The sequence below is a fragment of the Miscanthus floridulus genome, chromosome 5 (assembly GCF_019320115.1).
Source record: "Miscanthus floridulus cultivar M001 chromosome 5, ASM1932011v1, whole genome shotgun sequence".
In the NCBI taxonomy this organism is placed as follows: domain Eukaryota; kingdom Viridiplantae; phylum Streptophyta; class Magnoliopsida; order Poales; family Poaceae; genus Miscanthus; species Miscanthus floridulus.
This window is the reverse complement of record NC_089584.1, coordinates 122,309,938-122,327,695: the sequence shown is the minus strand read 5'-3', so window position 1 is coordinate 122,327,695 and position 17,758 is coordinate 122,309,938. Positions and strand designations below refer to the sequence as shown.

The window sequence follows — 17,758 nt, the reverse complement described above, 5'->3', positions numbered from 1 at the left end:
CTCTGGAAATAATTCTTGGATGCTAAGTAGAGTCTGATGGAGGGCGTCGAACACGTTTAATGTGAATTTGATGTCTCTGGATGCTCTCTGTTCCTCATTGGACGCTAAAGCCTTAGGGTTCGGTGTGGTCATCGGACGCTAACTGACAGGTAGCCGTTGGGTGCCAACGGCTCTTTCAAATGGCTAGTTCACCAAAGTGCGACACATGGCGTATCGAACGCTACAGCAGCGTCCGATGGCTGGACTTAGGATTCGATGCCCCCGCAATAGCTGAGGTGAAGTGGCCAACAACTTTTTGAGCCATGGGGGCTCTATAAATATGCATTGGCCAACTCTTGCTCACTCTCTTGGATATTTTGATCATTGATACATCCTTGTGAGCTAAGCCAAACACCTCCCATTCATCTCCTTCATTGATTCATCATCCAAGTGAGATTGGGAGAGATCTCAGTGCATTTGCTTGGAGTTCTAGCATCTAGTGGGATTAGTGATCGTGTGAGCTGCGGGATTGCTTGTTACTTTTGGTGGTTGCTGCCACGTAGACGGCTTGGAGCAGCGGGATGTTAAGCGGAGGGTGGTGATTGTCTCCGGCTCTGACCATTGTGATTGTGAGGGATTCTTGGGCTTATTCCCCGACGGAGCGCCAAAAGCCACTCTAGTAAATTACTCGTGTCATTGAGTATCCTCATTTGTGTAGGTTCTTGCGGCACCCTTGTGTAAGGCTAAGCTTCTGACGCCTATTAGCTCACGAACCACCAATTGAACAGTCGACACAACGGGGACTAGCTTGCCGGCAAGCAAGTGAACCTTGAGATAAATCATTGTGTCTCTTGGTGTTCATATTGTGACTGATTTATCTCTTGCCCGGCGTTGGTATCACACTCTATCACTCCTGTATTACATTCTTGATATATTTGTGTAGTGATAGTTGTTACCTTGTGTAGCTAGTTGACTAGAGTAGAAATTAGTTGAGTAGCTAGTTGCTTTTAGTTGTAATCTCTTTGCTAGCTCGCTAGCTCTTTAGTGGTTAAAGTAGTGACATAGCTTCTTATGTGCCATAGTGATTTTAATCAACTAGAATTGTTGATAGGTGGCTTGCCTAACAAGTAGAGCTAAAGCAAAACCGCTATTTCGCCATTTAGTTATCTAATCACTTTGCTCTAGTGTCTTGAAGGGTTTTTTATTAGGCTATTCATCCTCTCTAGCCATTTAAGACCTTTCAGTCGGGAGGATTGGACTTTGTTTTTGTTGTTGGGGCGATGAGTCGGGAGAGAAGGCGGGCACGGTTGGCTTAGCACGGACGCCGGGCTATGAGGACGGATGGCTCGGCAGTGGCCTCCCTTCGGAGGAGCGTTCGAGGACTTAACAATTTAAAGCCCAGTCAAAATAAAACCGCTCTGCTTCCGGAGATTCGATCTTCAATTCAAACAAAACTAGTTCATGAGCAATAAAATTCTTTTGTCTTTTCATGGTCAGGCTCACCGTGTTCGATTCGAGTTCCTCAGAGGAGCAACTGATCATGCTTACATGAGAATGGATGGGGAGCTCTGGAAGCAGCCTCTTCCCACGGATGATGCCAAATTCGTGGTAGAGATCTCCCATGCTGGGCAAGTGAAGATGCTCGCGACCAAAGACTGCATAGCCAAAGGCATCCATGAGCCGTGCCCAGCTATTTCAACGGTTCATCTAGAGTCCAGCTCCAGCGACGACACAAGCGATGGCTTCGAGGAGGAGCGGAGGAACTTTGGTGCTGCCTTGTCGTTTCGATACTTGGGCGACGTGAACAAACAATAAGAGTTCGTGTTTTTATTGAGCCTTGTACAGTTTGCTTGCATAGGGCGTAGCAAAGTAGTTAACTTATGTAAGATTGTAAGTTGCCCATGTAAGATAACTTTTGCTGACAATACAACGGATTCTGGTGACTGTTTGTACCATCAGTATTTTTCAATACAGTTTTTCTTCAGCAGCTCATTGCCTGAGAAACTACCATGGCTTTAGCAAAGGCATTCGATGTTAGAAATCATACCAGTCTTGTGAATTGGATTTGATACAATGTTTTATAAATTAAACAAAAAAGGCAAATTCTAATGTCCATCACGTTGCATTTCAGGCTGCACGAGGGCTCTGACTTAAAAACATACTTCCTCCTATATCACAAGAAAAAAGTCCATAGGTTTCAACTCTGACTAACAAAATTATAAGAATATGTATTATCTTTAATGACAAGAGTTTTTCCATAATAAAATGAATCTAGTAATGTCAATGTTGTACAATCAATTCAATGTAAATAAAGTTTCAGATATTGATTGTTTGATGGGAAAAGTTAACAGCGTTTAACTTAGGACAAATTGAGATGGACATGTATTACGATATGAATTAGTAATAATATACAATGGTTTGACTATTTTCTAAAATGAATGTAAATGAAAGTGAATTTTCATTCCACTGGTGCACTAGACAAATCTCTAGCCACCAAGTTCTGTACAAACCCTACAAATACCATTCCAGACGCTCTTATCACCCGTCTCCGGCGCCATGCCATGCTTGACCAAGTCATGCGCCACTTGTCACTCTTCCTGGGACAGTACTGAAAACTTCGTCAAAGCCAGTGTACATCCAGAAGGACCAGAACCCAGCTAATCTGAAAATTACACCATTGATACACATGCCCCCAACAACTCCTAGAATATTTGATTCTGACTTTCTGAGCATCTGAGCAATGATATTTCTTCAGCTCAGCATCTCATGCAATTCAATGGTTTACCAACCAATTCCAGTGCTGCGCTGATATGGAAGGATAAAAGGTTACTGCATACCTGAATGACCTAACCTGCAGAAAAGGTTCTTGGACTTCACGATTTCATGGGGTTTGTTTCATCTTGAATCGTTGATTAGTATCGCAATTCTCGCATCTCCACCAAAGTCGATAATCGGCCATTGAAACATAGAATAACGTTAGAATCTGATACCAGAATTGACTATTCAGGATATAGCATGTGTGCTAGATTCTGAGGTTTCAGGAGGCCTAAAATATAATGGCATAAACCTACAGCAACCAAAAGGAAGCTAAAAAGCTTACAGCATACAAATTCTTGGTGATGAAGATGGTAAAGCACACCAGCCTGTTTATAAAGTAAAAAAAGGGCATCCAGATGATATTATATTGTAAATTATAGTATTATTTGACAAGCCAATTTTAAGAGACAGAAACCTGGGCAAAAACAAGATTGAGTGAGGAGTGTTATATCTGCATTCTTCAATGAATGGAAAAGCAACCGCACACATGTCCATTGCTCATGAAAGGAAAACCCAAAATCGTTGTAAAAACAATGCTTGCAGTTTAACAAGTCATTGCATTAGGGAAACTCAAAAGTGTCAGGTAAGAAAATGTTGATTGTATTCGTTACTGCGATAGTATGAAATCTATGAGCACCAAGCTTTTTTTTTTCTTGTGCTTTACTCCAGATTCGTCTCTTGGTCTCATTGGTCTTGACTCTTCTAAATGAGGATCCTGAACAAGATTATTGTTATTAAGATTTCTACATCCTAAGCCTATTCACACACAAAATGCTTTTGGCAATATATACAGCTACACAAATATGAGTAACCTAAAACGGGAAACTTTACATTCCCCTTGGCAAAAGTATGATAAATACATGTAAGCAGAAACTCACATTGTCAAGATTCCTTCATACGAGGTTATGGGCCCTCAAACAACCATCTACATGAAGCACTGCAGCTTGAAGGACACGAGGCTATCAATCCACTCACTGTGAATAATGAATAAGTACTTAATGCCAGGATTCATCGCAACTCAAAGGGTATGCACAGTTTGGATTTCAACCTTAGTGTAACTCTTCTATTAAATTCTTGCTTACAACTCCTCTTGAACACAACACGCTCAGTAGATCTTGGGCCTCCTTCAACAAACCCTCATGAGCAAGGCCTTCAATAAGTATAATGTAGGTTGATTCATTGGGCATGCATCCGTTGGATACCATATAGACAAAAAAGTCGATAGCATTATCTATTTCACATCTTTTACAGAGCCCAAGTAGTATCTTGTTATACACCACAGCTTTTGGTCTCATTCCAATATCTTGCACTACGTGAAACATTTGAATGGCCTCTTCAACTCTATCTTCTTTTGAGAGGATACCAATGATCGAAGAAAATGTAATGACATCTGGTGATACTCCCTTGCTGACCAAGCCATGCAACAACTCCAGGGCATCTTCTGAACTGCAATCCTTGGTAATCCCATCAAGTAATGTATTATATGTGATCAGGTTAGGGGTGCAACCATGTTCCATCATTTGCTCAACGAGTTCAATTGCTTCCTCAAGAAATCCTTTTTGGCAGAAGAAAGTCACAAGTACATTGAAAGTCACTACGTTTGGAGGGCAATCCCTACGAAGCATTTCAGCTACGAGCTCTGCAGCATCATCTAACCGTTCAGTGTTGCACAAGCCTGTCAGCAAAGTAGTGTATGTGATGGTATTGGGTTTGCAGGGCATGCTGCGAAACAGTTCTAGGGCACTGCCAATATGGCCTTGCACACAGAATCCATTGACAAGAGCATTGTATGTGACAACACCCACTGTACATCCATGCTCTGACATTTGCTCAATAAGCATAATAGCTTGCTCGATCAACCCCTTTTGGCACAAGATGCAGATAAATGTATTGAATGTTACCTCGTTTGGGGGGCAATTATTCCGGACCATCTCTTTCAGAAGTTCCTTGGCATCATCCCATCGTTCGGCACGACACAAGCCCTTTAGGACCGTGGTATAGCTAATGGTATCTGGATTACACCCATAGGAACCCATGTCGTTTAATAACTTAAAGGCATCGTCAACCCGGCCTTGTTTGCAAATTGAGTTTATGACAATATTGCACAAGGTAGTGTTGGTGGCGCACCCATGCTCCGTCATTTGTTCAAGAACTTGAATAGCTCGCTCCACCATATCTCCTCGACAAAAGAATCTGATTAGCATGTCAAATGTCACCTCGTTTGGCATGCAGTTCTTCTCCATCATCTCGGCAAAGAGCTCCTCAACATCATCCCACCGCTTAGAAGCGCACAAGCCCTTCAGGAGGGTGGTATAGCTGACAGTGTCGGGCTGGAACCCGTAAGAGGGTAACCTGTTCAAGAGCTCCCTGGCGTCATCAACGCGGCCTTCCCTGCACATGCCATTGATGATGACATTGTACGTGACGAGGTTGGGTGTGCACCCCTTTGCACGCATCTCGTCAAGGACTGCCATGGCCTGCTCGAACCCACTGTTCCTGCACATGGCCTCCAGGAGCACAGTGTAGGTGACGACGTTGGGTTGGCACCCTCGGCGGAGCATATCGTCGAGCAAGCTGAGCGCGTCGGCCACCCTGCCGCGGTCGCAGAGCACGCGGATCAGTGGCGTGTACGTGTAGGCGTCTGGCGCGACGGGCATAGAGTCGATGAGCCTGCGCGCGGCGTCGAGATGGCCGTAGCGGCAGTACCCCGCGACGAGGGTGTTGTAGGCGAAGACGTCGACGGGGGATCCGGAGCCCTCGGCGGCGCGGAGCACGCGGGCGGCGTCGGAGGTGCGGCCCCGGTGGCAGAGGTTGCGGATGAGCTTGGTGCAGAGGTAGACGTCGGGGGCCTCCCCGTCGCAGGAGGCGGAGCGCTCGACGAGGCGCGCGGCACCGGCGAGGTCCTCGCGGGCAATGAGGCGGCGGAGGTGGGCGCTGGCGGGGTTGGGGGCGTTGGGCGACTCGGGGCTCGTGGTGGCAGCGGCGGGGGCGACGAGGTGGTGGGGCTTGGGGTTGGGGAAGCAGGCGTGAGGGAAGGGGAAAGACAACTGGAGGAGCGAGGCCATGGTGGCGACTGGCGACCGGCTGGGCGTGGCCGGGTGGGCGTGCTCTCGGCGGGGCGGGCGTGTGGTGTGTGTAGTACTGTAGTGTCGTCTCTCCTCGGTGAACCTCATGGAGTGATTGGGCGGGACCGGATCAGACGAGTAACAGTTGGTTCGCTCCTGGGCAAGTGGGCATGCCTGCCTTACTAGCGTAGCGTCAAAAGTTGGGTGAGGCAGCAAGGAAGCGCCGAGCACCGGAGCCGCAGCAACCCGGCTTCAAAACTTTACTCCTTCCGTCGTCGAAAAAAAAACTTTACTCCTTCCGTCCCTATAAAAGATAAACATATTTTGATCATAGAAACTCGAATAAAATATTTTAATACTTAATTTCTCTTATATTACTACATACTATTATATATTAAAAAGTCAATATAACCTCAGAGACGCTCTGAATACAAGTTTTATGCTCTAATAAATTTATATATAATTCAAGTATTTAATGATCAAAGTTTATATAAATTGATTTTCCCTTTTTTAAATATAACTATTATTTTGAGACAGGGAGTTAAGTGTGGCAGAACTGCCTACTCTAATGTTTTCCAGGAGTACTTGTCTTTCATTAGACACTAAGTACTCCAGGGAGGATACTAAATTACACAGTTGCGTCCAGCACACCTAAGGAAGAACCCGAAAATTCACATTTTTCCATCAGGATCATAAATGAGAGAATCAAGCTTACAACATTCTTAAGCCATTTCTTACATCACTTTTCATACAACATCAGAGTATGAATAATTTGATTTAACAGCGGAATATAAACATGTGATCAGAGGTATTCATGATATGATGAAGCATTGATATATAAGCTATGACAACAGATTATAAAACTCCTATTTATAAACCATTTAGTGAGAGTTATAAATAAAAACTAAGATCGCATCGTCAAGTAATCCTCTCTGAGCCCACCAGAAGGTTTCCACACACAAGTGTCAGCACCCTATGTTCTTGTCACCTGCAACAGGGTAGAATAAACCCTGAGTACTCAACTGTACTCCGCAAGACTTACCCGTCAGGAGAAGAGAAAAGACTCCAAAGATATACAAGGCTATCTGGCTTGTGGGTTTATTGCATCTATAGGAGCATTACTAAACGTGCGTCCTTATATTCAATTTTATTAGCAGTTATCATTAGTTTATTAACTAACCATTCTATGTAAGCACATGTACTACTTTCAAGTAGGTGGTAAGCAATCAGAACTAGTTTTACATCTCTTTATATTCCAGTTCTTACTACGGTGCTAGATATTCTAATTCTTACTACGGTGCTAGATTATAGACAAGTCATACCGGATTGTCCGGCGATTTGCGAACAATGTGCCTAGCTGGGTACCCTGAAACACACACCCCGCTTGTATCCTAGGCACAAGTAGGACCAACTCACTACCCTCCTATCATGGGGTCTAGGTTCCCGTTCAAACTTGAACTTCAAGCCCCCGCTCCGGACTCAGTGCGGTGCTTAGACCTCCACCATCCCCGCCTCCAATCAGTCGGTTCGGAAAGAGCCGGAACCCATGACAAGAGAACAATGAGCCTTTCCACGCCCATATACAAGTATGTGTTCAGGATAATAAGTCTGTGACCTGCCTAGAACCCAATGCAACGGCCGGTCCTTAACCGACACAGACGGAACAAATACAATCTGAGCCTCGCTCGAATACCAAACCAAGTCCAGATCCAAAGTATCATTCTACCTGGTCTCCAATTATCATTCATATATATATTCCAGGTGATAATAATATAGTAACAACAATAATATATTTGCTATCTCTCGCGAGTGACAGGCAATCACTCGACTTCTACCAGAGTCCTGTAGCATAGCAATCTACACGATCCTATCATACTAGTAAGATTCATAGGATATATATATATATATATATATATATATATATATATATATATATATATATATATATATAAGTGGGTTTCATTCAACCCCTTAAACTTAATGCACAAACATAATATAAAGTGCAAAAAAGTAGGGGTTATGCACCGGGACTTGCCTGAGTAACATATAATCAAAAGTTAGTATTCCATCTTTATGACCTGATCGCTGACACCATCTTTTCAGCTACTCCGTTTGATACCATCGATCCACCGTCGTTCCTACTATGATATGTATTGATGCAAATGCAGGGGTGGTGCAATCAATCAAAAGGCAACAACAATTCTTAAAATACGAGCGCACAAATCAAGCTAACAAGCTAACTTTAATGACTAATATATTAGCTAAGTATTAACTTCACTAAACAATGCATAATTTTCATCAACAAGTACTAATTCTTACCAAATCAAGTCTCTTTTTGATTTATTAATAATTTAATATACTCAAAACTAGGGCACATTAACTACTCTAGTAAACTAATTATTATTAGGCTACAAAAATTACAGAGAACACCTGATAACACTTCTAACCTACTGTAAAATTTTTAGAGCTAACACTATCACCGATTTATCACGGAAATTCCTACAAGTTTATGTCTTAACAATATTAAGCATGTTAAAATAATTAGAGCAACCCTAAAAACATACAGAACCTTTGCGAATGAAATACCCTACCAGATAGATCATGATTTTAGAAACTTAACAAAATTGGTTTAGCATTTTTATGATTTTCTACACTTTTTGGCGGATTTATGAACTTTCTGCAAATAAGAAAAAGGAAAATAAAATTTCTTCCAGGCATTGGGCTACGCGGCCAGCCCACAGCCGCGGTGGCCTAGGTGGGGGCGGGGTGCGGGCGAGCGCGACCCAACGCGGCGCGGGCGTGAGTGGCCTAGATGGGGCAGGCGGCGGCCCAGCAAGCCGGCCCACGTGGCCAAGGCAAGGCGGCGGCGGCACTTTTCACTGAGCCCCCCCGCACTTTACATCTACAACCCTGACTTTCCCTAAAATTAATCAAGCCCCTACTTATAAATTTATGAGTCTAGCATTTTTGCAAAGTGAACACGGTAAAAGAGTTTCTATTTGCGTTTGAGTCCTTCTACCTTTGGAGATGGACAGAGAGAGCGAGGCGGGAGGGTCAGCGTCATCGGCCGAGCTGACCGGTCGGCTAGGACCATGGCCGGAAGTGGTGGCTTGGCCAGGGCCATGAGCGACCAGGGCAGCCTTAGGACGTGGCTAGGGCACGGCTACGGCATGGCCCGACGCTGCTCGCCACAGCTAGGCGGCCATGGCGTAGTCGCTACTGCTCATGGAGCAAAGAGAGAGAGAACATCGGAGGAGAGGAGTGAGGCAAGGACAACAGCGGCTCGGCCATTTTCCTTTAAGGCAAAAGGCAACGACAGCGCGACAATAGCAAGGACGCGAGCGGGGCGAGGTAGTTGAGGTGAGCGGCTGAGATCGCTCGCTACAGGTGTGCCGATTCACGAATAGAGCGCCAATGACACAGTTCACATCGCGATTTAAGGAGGTTAGGGGCAAATTTTGGAGCAACAACACAACGTCAAACCACCCCACGAACTATACCATGCTATGGTACTCGCAAAGGTGCAATTAATAGTGCCAAAACATGACACTAGTGTTTAAGAATTTTAATCAAAATTTAAATTCTAATTTAGCATTGTAACACTATTTTCAAACTTGAAAATTGGCCTTGACCTGAATTTGGTTTCAAGCTCCATTTCTGAGCTATTAGAACTAATAGCTAGCAACATTATTATTCTACAGCAAGAGTTGCATTGTCATCTACAAAATTTGTACTTCACACTTTATTTAGGTGTCACACACATGTTCTATAATATTTTTGCACAATAAAAATTGGTTTTCAATCCTACTTGATAATTGCATAAACCATTATTTCATCGACACAACTGGAAACTAGGTTTTTCTGTTTTCATTCCTTTTTATACTAATTTTTAAACTAACAAACATCACATCAACACTCGAAACAAACATACTAACATACTCACGATGTTCTTACCTTGCTGATGGCATAATTTTTCTACCCACATTATATATCATTTTAGCTCTAAAAAATTCATTTTCCAAGCCAACTTTATATATTTTCAAACACGGCTAAAGCGCTAAAGTTTGTTACTCGACATTTTAAATGCAACAAAAATCATTCTCCGAATTTTATTTAAGTACCATATACAAGTCGTATTGTATTTTTGTTTATAAAAAATGCTTTTCCATCTCTAGGGTAGTCGAACTTCATTTAGAGGTTCTATCTTTTAAACAAAATAAAAAAGAATCTCTAGGCATGGCTTGGGAACACTTTCATACTCTGATTAGTACTGGCCCTGACCTTGCCATTCAAGACCCTATTCTTCTTCAACACTTCTATATGGGTCTTGATAGGAAAACCTCGAAGCTTCTTAATACGGCCTCAGGAGGCTCATTCTTGCATGTCTCCGCCAATGCGGGGAGAAGCATTCTTACAAAAATCTTAGAGAACATTCCTGAAGAAGTAGAAAAGAAGCCATTAGAGGAAGAATCCCAGATAGCTAAACCTGAATCTTTACCAGACCCATCACCAACTTCAGTTATCCCAAATCCTGAACCACCGGAAAAGAAGAAAACTCCAATTTTGGACTTCATGCTTGAATTCGAGGATGAACTTTTCAATGAACATAGAAATACCTTGAATTACCATACCATGAGGAGGCCCCAGAAGTCTAGGAAATCATCATCAAATGAAGAACCTTTAGACCCATCTGAGGAAGCTTTCCTTAAAAAGACTACAAAAGAGCTAGTATCTATTATAAGCAATGAATGGTTAGAAGAATTAGAGCTTTCCTCTAATGTGATTCATTTAGATTCACCTTTTATATCCATTTGTTGCCAAATTAATAAAGCTCCTTTCGATGCTCTTTACAATCTTGGTGTGGGTGTTAATATCATGTCTGCATCTTTTGCTCTTGAGTTATTGAAACACATGCCATTGACCCCAACAACAAAGTTATTGAAAAGTCTTTTAGGACACATTCTCCCGAGTTTGGGAATTTTGTATATCCTCCCTATCCAGGTAAAAGGAACCAAAGTTTATTTGAGCTTCTATATCTTTAATATTATGGAGTTCAACCTGTTGATAGGACAACCAATTGAAAGACTTATCCAAGAAGGCCACACGGGAAAGTTTAATATAAGACTTGAAAAAAACTTTAGACTTTCTATACCCATTACTCATTCTCTAAATGATGAGAGTGAGCCAATTCCTAAGGAAGACCCAATGAAACAGGTTAAGGTTGTATTTCATGATTATTTGATTGAACCCAACCTTGAAGATGATGTCCAGTTCTTCATCGAGGAAGAAGAAGAAGAAAATCCTATAGAGTCTGAACCTCTAGATGAATTGCAAGAACCACCTAAGCACACCATTGAGTTTAAACCCTTGCCTTCTGATCTTAGATATGTTTTTCTCAATAATGATTAGGATTCTCCTGTGATCATAAGTTATAAACTATTTTAGAAAAGCATCGCTCTGCCTTTGGCTATTCACTCCAAGACCTTAAGGGAATTAGCCCTGCTCTTTGCACCCATCGCATCCCTATAGATCCTAACTATCTACCTTCTAGGAAGCCCCAGCGTAGGCTTAATAATACTATGAGAGAGGTTGTTAAGAAAGAGGTTTTGAAACTCTTGCACGTCGGGATTATCTATCCTATGCCGCATAGTGAGTGAGTTAGCCCTGTTCAAGTTGTGCCTAAAAAGAGAGGCATGACTATTGTTAAAAATAAAAAGAATGAATTAATCCCCCAAAGAACCATCACTGGATGGCAGATGTGTATTGATTACTGAAAACTTAACAAGGCAACAAAGAAAGATCACTTTTCGTTACCCTTCATTGATAAAATGTTGGAGCGACTAATGAATCACTCTTTCTTCTGTTTCCTTGATGGTTATTCAGGTTATCACCAAATATCGATCCATCTAGATGACCAAAGCAAGCCACCTTTACATGGCCATATGGAACATATGCTTACCGTAGAATGTCTTTTGGATGATATCTATATTTTCTAATATAATTGAAGAAATCATGGAAGTTTTCATGGATGACATTTCTATTTATGGAAAAACTTTTGATGATTGCCTTGAAAATTTCGACAACGTTTTGCAAAGATGTGAAGAAAAATACTAAGTCCTTAATTGGGAAAAATATCATTTCATGGTTAGAGAAGGAATAGTGCTTGGACACTTAGTGTCCGTAAGAGGGATAGAGGTAGATAGAGCTAAAATTGAAGTAACTGAACAGTTACCTCCTCCCGTAAATATCAAAGGGATCCATAGTTTTTTTTGGTCATGCTGGTTTTTACCGCCACTTTATAAAAGATTTTTCTTATATTGCTAGACTACTTACAAATCTTTTGGCTAAGGATGTTCTCTTTGAATTTGATGATGCATGCTTGAAATCTTTTAATATTCTTAAGAAAGCACTCATCTCTGCACCAATCATTCAACCCCCTGATTGGTCGTTACCTTTTGAAATTATGTGTGATGCTAGTGATTATGCTGTGGGGGCAGTTTTGGAACAAACTAAAGATAAAAAGCATCATGCAACTGCTTATGCTAGCAAAACTCTGATAGAACCTCAACTTAATTATGCAACAACTAAAAAAGAACTCCTGGCTGTTGTTTTTGCTATTGATAAGTTTAGATCTTACTTAGTAGGAGCCAAGGTGATTGTTTATATGGATCATGCTGCTTTGAAATACCTACTCACTAAGAAAGATGCTAAACCTAGATTAATAAGATGGATTTTGTTACTCCAAGAATTTGACTTAGAAATAAAAGATGATAAGGGAGTAGAAAATTCTGTTGCCGATCACTTGTCTAGAATACAGTTTGAGAATTCGTAGGAACTGCCCATCAATGATTCACTACGGAACGACATGCTCTTTAAGGTCAGAAAATCTAACTCCTGATACGCAAATATTGTTAACTTTATGGTTGCAGGTTATGTACCACTAGGTGAGAACAAAAGGAAGCTCATCTATAAAAGTCATCTCCACATATGGGATGAACCGTACCTCTTTAGAGTCTGCTCTCACGGCCTACTCAGAAGCTCTCCTCCTCTCTAGTTCCCATGGCCTCATATGGATGGATCTTGACCCCATATGTAACAACCCAAAAATCCATACACCAAAAATACCAACTACAAAATTTTTCTTAAAACTCCCATGTGTTGATGAGTGTCATGTATAGAAACCCAACCTAAGAGATGCATTAGGTCTAACCCCAACCCCAAGTCAACACATAAGCATGGCATAACTCTTGGCATAAACATGTGATTAAGTTCCCTAAATAAATGAACCTTGCATGCATATTAATACCACTTGTGAGTTGGATTCTTCTTTTGCCTTATGTTATGCTAATTAAAAATTGCCAAACAACTATTAAGCTTGCTAATTAATCCTTTGATGAGTAAATGCCTTAAGCAAACAAACAAAGAACAAAAGAAAAGGAAAAAGAAAGATGAAGAGAGAGGGCCTCGCAGCCAGCAGCTCGGCCCAAGCTAGCCAGCCCAGCCGAGCCTCGCCTGCCCTTTCACGCGCACAGCCGCTGACAAGCCAAGCCCACTTGTCAGCCATCATGCGCAGCACGCAGCCACATAGCGTCAAGCGCCTGACGACCTGACCTCACTTGATAGCACAGTAGCATCTTCTTCCCCTCGCCCACGCATTCTCCCCGTGCGATCGGAGGCCGACCAGCGTGGTAGGTGCGGGCCCAGGGTCACGCAAATCGCATGACCTTGTTCCCCTTGCGCCGCACCTACGCTACCGCACGCGGGCCATCGGATGCGCCGCATGTATCACCACCGCCCAATCGCTGTCCGTCATTGGAGCCCATGGAGCTCGGCTATAAAAGCCAACGTCCGTGAAACCTAACCTCAGCCCGTTCGCCACCGCCGCTGGTGGCACAGCACCACACCGCATCAAGCCGAGAGAGAGAGAGAGAGGAGGGAGGAGCAAGAAGGAGAAGGAAGCCGCCGTGGAACCAGACCTCGCCGGAGCCAGGAGCGCCGCCCCGATCGGCTACAGCGACGTAGCTGCTCGGCACGGCACTGCATCGCCTCATCACGGCCTCGCCTTGCCACTGCACCACCATCCTATCGCCATGAACTCTATGGTGAGCCATCTTGCTGAGACCACCTTTCTAGCCAAATGGAACGTGCACCGCCATGATCGAAACCTTGCCGAAGCTTCGAGTTTCGGCCTAGCCCAACTGGTTAGCTAGGAAGACCACCATGGCCACGCTTGCCAAGACCCAGGATGCGCCGTGCATGCTGCCATAAGCCAAAAGGAGGACCCCAGCCATGACGCTGTACATCAGAACAGGAGCACACATGCACGGACACGCTCACCATGGCCGAGAGCACAACCATGGTGAGACCACCGCGTCTTCTACGTTGCGGTAAAGGCAATGTTGACACCCTAACTGGCTCTACCATGATGAGAGACACACCGCGCTCACCTTAGCCGAGGAAGAAGCCCACCGGAGCCCTACGTTTCCGCACCGCACCTTGTCGGAGCGCCACCGCCTCCGCTTTGCCCCCATCACCGTGGCCAGAGCCACTGGGAGCACCAGGAGCTCTTTCAACATGCCTACCATGGTCGTAGAAGCACCATGGAGCTCACACGCTCCTCCAACTGGGCTCTCGCTACCACCGCAGCCCTGTCCATGCACGTCGACGAACCCACGCCGTCGTTCACCGCGGCCAGCCAACTGGAGCCGCCCGACCACCACGTTAACTTCACCAGGACACTTGCTATGGCATAGCCAAGATTTTGCCCACCTTAATTGCACACCCGTGCCACTGGAGGGGCTCACCAGTGAGCTCACTACCGGCGGGAGCACGACGGGGAAGAAGATTGGGATTTTCCCCTCGCTGGCCACATGTCTGTGCACTTGGTGCACGTGAATCAAACACTGGGAAGGAGTAAGTGGACCAGTCCTTCATAGACCAGCTCTACGGTCCATGGACCAACACAGGCAGGTTCACCATGAACCGTGCCTCACCTGTCAGACACCGTTTGACCCCGGACCCACCTGTCAGCCGTAGTTTAGCTCGGATGGCGCCATGCTGACGTCGTGCCGATGATGAGACCACGCCAGTGTCGGGGACTTTGGCAATCTCTCCGACCACTGAGGTGATCTCGTCGACCGCTTTAGCGATCTCACTGACCACCCCCGCGATCTCTCCGACCACCTAGGCAACCTCTCCGACCACTGAGGCGATCTCGCTGACCACTTCAGCGATCTCACCGACCACCTCGGCGACATCTCCGACCACCACGGCAACCTTTTCGACCACTTCGGTGACCTCTCTGACCACCACACCAGCTGTGTCCCTACCTGCCACATGGACCAGTCATAGTGTGACACGTGTCAGCCCTGAATTAACCAGCCTTTTTCCATTTTCAGAAATGTTTAAAACGTCGGAAATTCATAACTAATTCATACGAACTCAGAAAAATACAAGACCAGGACCAAAATTCATCTAAAATCAAGATCTACGCAATGAACCCATGTTTGAGTGCATTTGGTTCTTTTGAATTTTCATTGCTCTTTGTGCTATTCTATAGACGTCGCTAACGCGACGATAATGCGATCGTTTGTAGACTCGGAGGAGAACCAGACAGACGAGGACCGAGAGTACCGTGAGGAGTACGGAGATGACTACACTGAAGGTGCCACATCCCACCCAATCTCATAGCACCTATTATGCATGGCTAATTTAAAGCTGCTATTGCTTTACTTCATTGTTATAATCACTATGATAGGACTTGCATGGTAGTATGCTTTCTTGATGGCCTTTACCTTAACGCAACCTTACCCCTGCTCACCCTGCTATTAGGCTAGACACACGCTTGCTGCTATATTTCATTGCTTATTACTTCTACTACGCTTGTACTACACTATTGCGTGGTGGAAACTGGAGTTATCTGGACTATGGGGAGAGTGCTGCGTGTGTGACTTGGGTGCGTGGAGGGTGAGGGTTGTGTCAACCAAGTTGGAGTATACGACGAGCCTAGGGCAAGTCTTGCCATAGGGTGCTACCTGGGCACCCTTGAAATGGATACCTATGGTGGGTAAATGGTATATGAGGTGGTCCTAGGTGTGAACCTGTGATGGGAAGAGCCCAGGATGGAGGTGCTGTGGTGGCACAGTAAATGGAAACCCTGATGAAGACATTCTGGCTTGGTCATCCCTAAGGACTTACTAGTACTCAGATTCACCGGGAAGCCTTACGTACCACTCGCCCTATATGGTGTGGGACGACTGGACTACTTGGTAGGATATTTGCCACTACTGCTAGGTTGATAGCTGACAGTGTAAGGAGGTACAGGGCACAGAGGTTTCCCCCACACCCTTCCGAGACTTCATGGAGACCTTGTGGACCCGGCTCATGACTCATAGTTTCAGCCACCCCAGACTAGACTTGGGGTGTACTAGGGCTGAATGGTAGAGTGGCATTATCCTAGGCTAGCAAGCGGCTGGAATTAGCCCAGTTGACGACGGTCAGCGAAGGAGGCAGATCTTGTGGTTATGTAAAACCTTTACAGAGTGTATGGTTGATCAATCGATACATGTGCCAACTTGTCGGCTATGGACCTTTCCTGGGTTTCACTTAAACTAGATAGAGAGATGAGTCCTTCTCTTCTCCCCCTGGAAGTGAGTGTTCGGACGTAGCCAGGGGCTATGGGCCATGAGACAGTGCTAAGAGGGAGTTGGCCTGTCGACTGAGCGATGGTATGGTGATGATATGGAGATGGTGGTGTATCGATCCCAGGATCGAAACTGGCTCTAGAAGGGAATGGGGTGGAACATGTGTGGGAATGGTGTTAAAACTTGACCAACTATTATTATTTACTTAATATGCTATTACATAGGAAACCCTAGCCTTATAGGTTCCTTTTGATTACAACCGACTTGCATCCAATTTCCACAAAGCAATGCTCATAGGGTGGGAGTGGCCAGTACAAATCGTACTGATAAATTTTGGCACACAGGTTTTGCTGAGGAGTATAGCTCCAAGGAGTTTGACGGTTGAGGGGTTCGTTCCTACGCTCGAGTTTGGCAATCTTATCTACAGGATGTTCTGAATGAATGCTACTTTTGATTCCGCCAATGCGGCGATGTAATAAATTATGTAATTCCGCACTATTTGTACTCTGATATTATCGTTGTATGGATGTGGTATCCAACTGGAATTTGGGTAATATGATCTATAAATGGTCTTATTACACTTCGACTCTGTAGATTTCCCTTCATGGAAATCAAGGTTGTTTCACCATATGGATGGATCTTGACCCCTGCTGCAAGTTGTTCCCCCCTATATAAGCGAGCCTCTATCTGCCTCCATAGCCATCCCATCAAAGCCTTCTCTCTCCAACAACAGCAAAGCTCTCCTCCTCTCTAGTTCCCATTGCCAACAAAGAGATTGTTCCCTATGGTTTTGACCCTAGCAAGAAGCCTAACGCGCTTGCGTTGATCGTCGCTCCTCCAGAAGTTACCCCAATTTGCTCAAGCCAATCTTACTTTGCCCATGCCATCCGTTGTCCGGTGATGATTGCTCTACCGCCACCACATCTACTTCTCAAGGACAAGCCACGTCAAGCTAACGTGTTGCCGCCGATCAAGGTGATGAAGGAGATCAATCTCCTTCCTTCGAGGGCAAACGAGGTGCTGACCAGAGTGAAGACCAACAAATTTGGAGACGTTATATGTGCAAAATACAAGTCGGTCACCCCTCATACCTTCATCGATGGAGTTCGCGCTATGCCGGATCAGATCAAGGTTGTTTCGCCGAAGGAGAAGAAGAGGAAGGCGCCATCACACCTATCCCAGAGGCTGAGAAGCCACCATGGATGTCCATTGCTCTCTTAGAGAAGAAGATTGAAGACCTCTTTGATGTTATCT

At 44.5% G+C, this 17,758-nt stretch overlaps 1 protein-coding gene across 8 annotated transcripts; it reads right to left on the bottom strand.

The window, feature by feature from the left end:
• Window positions 1-2,343: 2,343 nt before the first annotated feature.
• Window positions 2,344-5,934, bottom strand: LOC136453350 (pentatricopeptide repeat-containing protein At1g09900-like). 8 transcript variants are annotated; one of them, XR_010759015.1, is made up of 3 exons: window positions 3,675-5,934; window positions 2,817-2,912; window positions 2,344-2,712 (listed from the first exon to the last, which is right to left on the bottom strand). XR_010759015.1 is itself a non-coding variant. In XM_066453920.1 (2 exons), exon 1 carries the CDS (start codon window positions 5,859-5,861, stop codon window positions 3,846-3,848), a length of 2,016 nt encoding a protein of 671 aa, XP_066310017.1. In that variant the 5' UTR covers window positions 5,862-5,934; the 3' UTR covers window positions 2,344-3,770; window position 3,845. The 8 variants fall into 8 exon arrangements, 2 of the variants coding, with proteins under 2 accessions (XP_066310017.1, XP_066310018.1); XR_010759016.1 differs by having other exon boundaries at window positions 2,344-2,641; XR_010759013.1 differs by having other exon boundaries at window positions 2,344-2,912; window positions 3,675-3,770; window positions 3,845-5,934.
• Window positions 5,935-17,758: the final 11,824 nt, after the last annotated feature.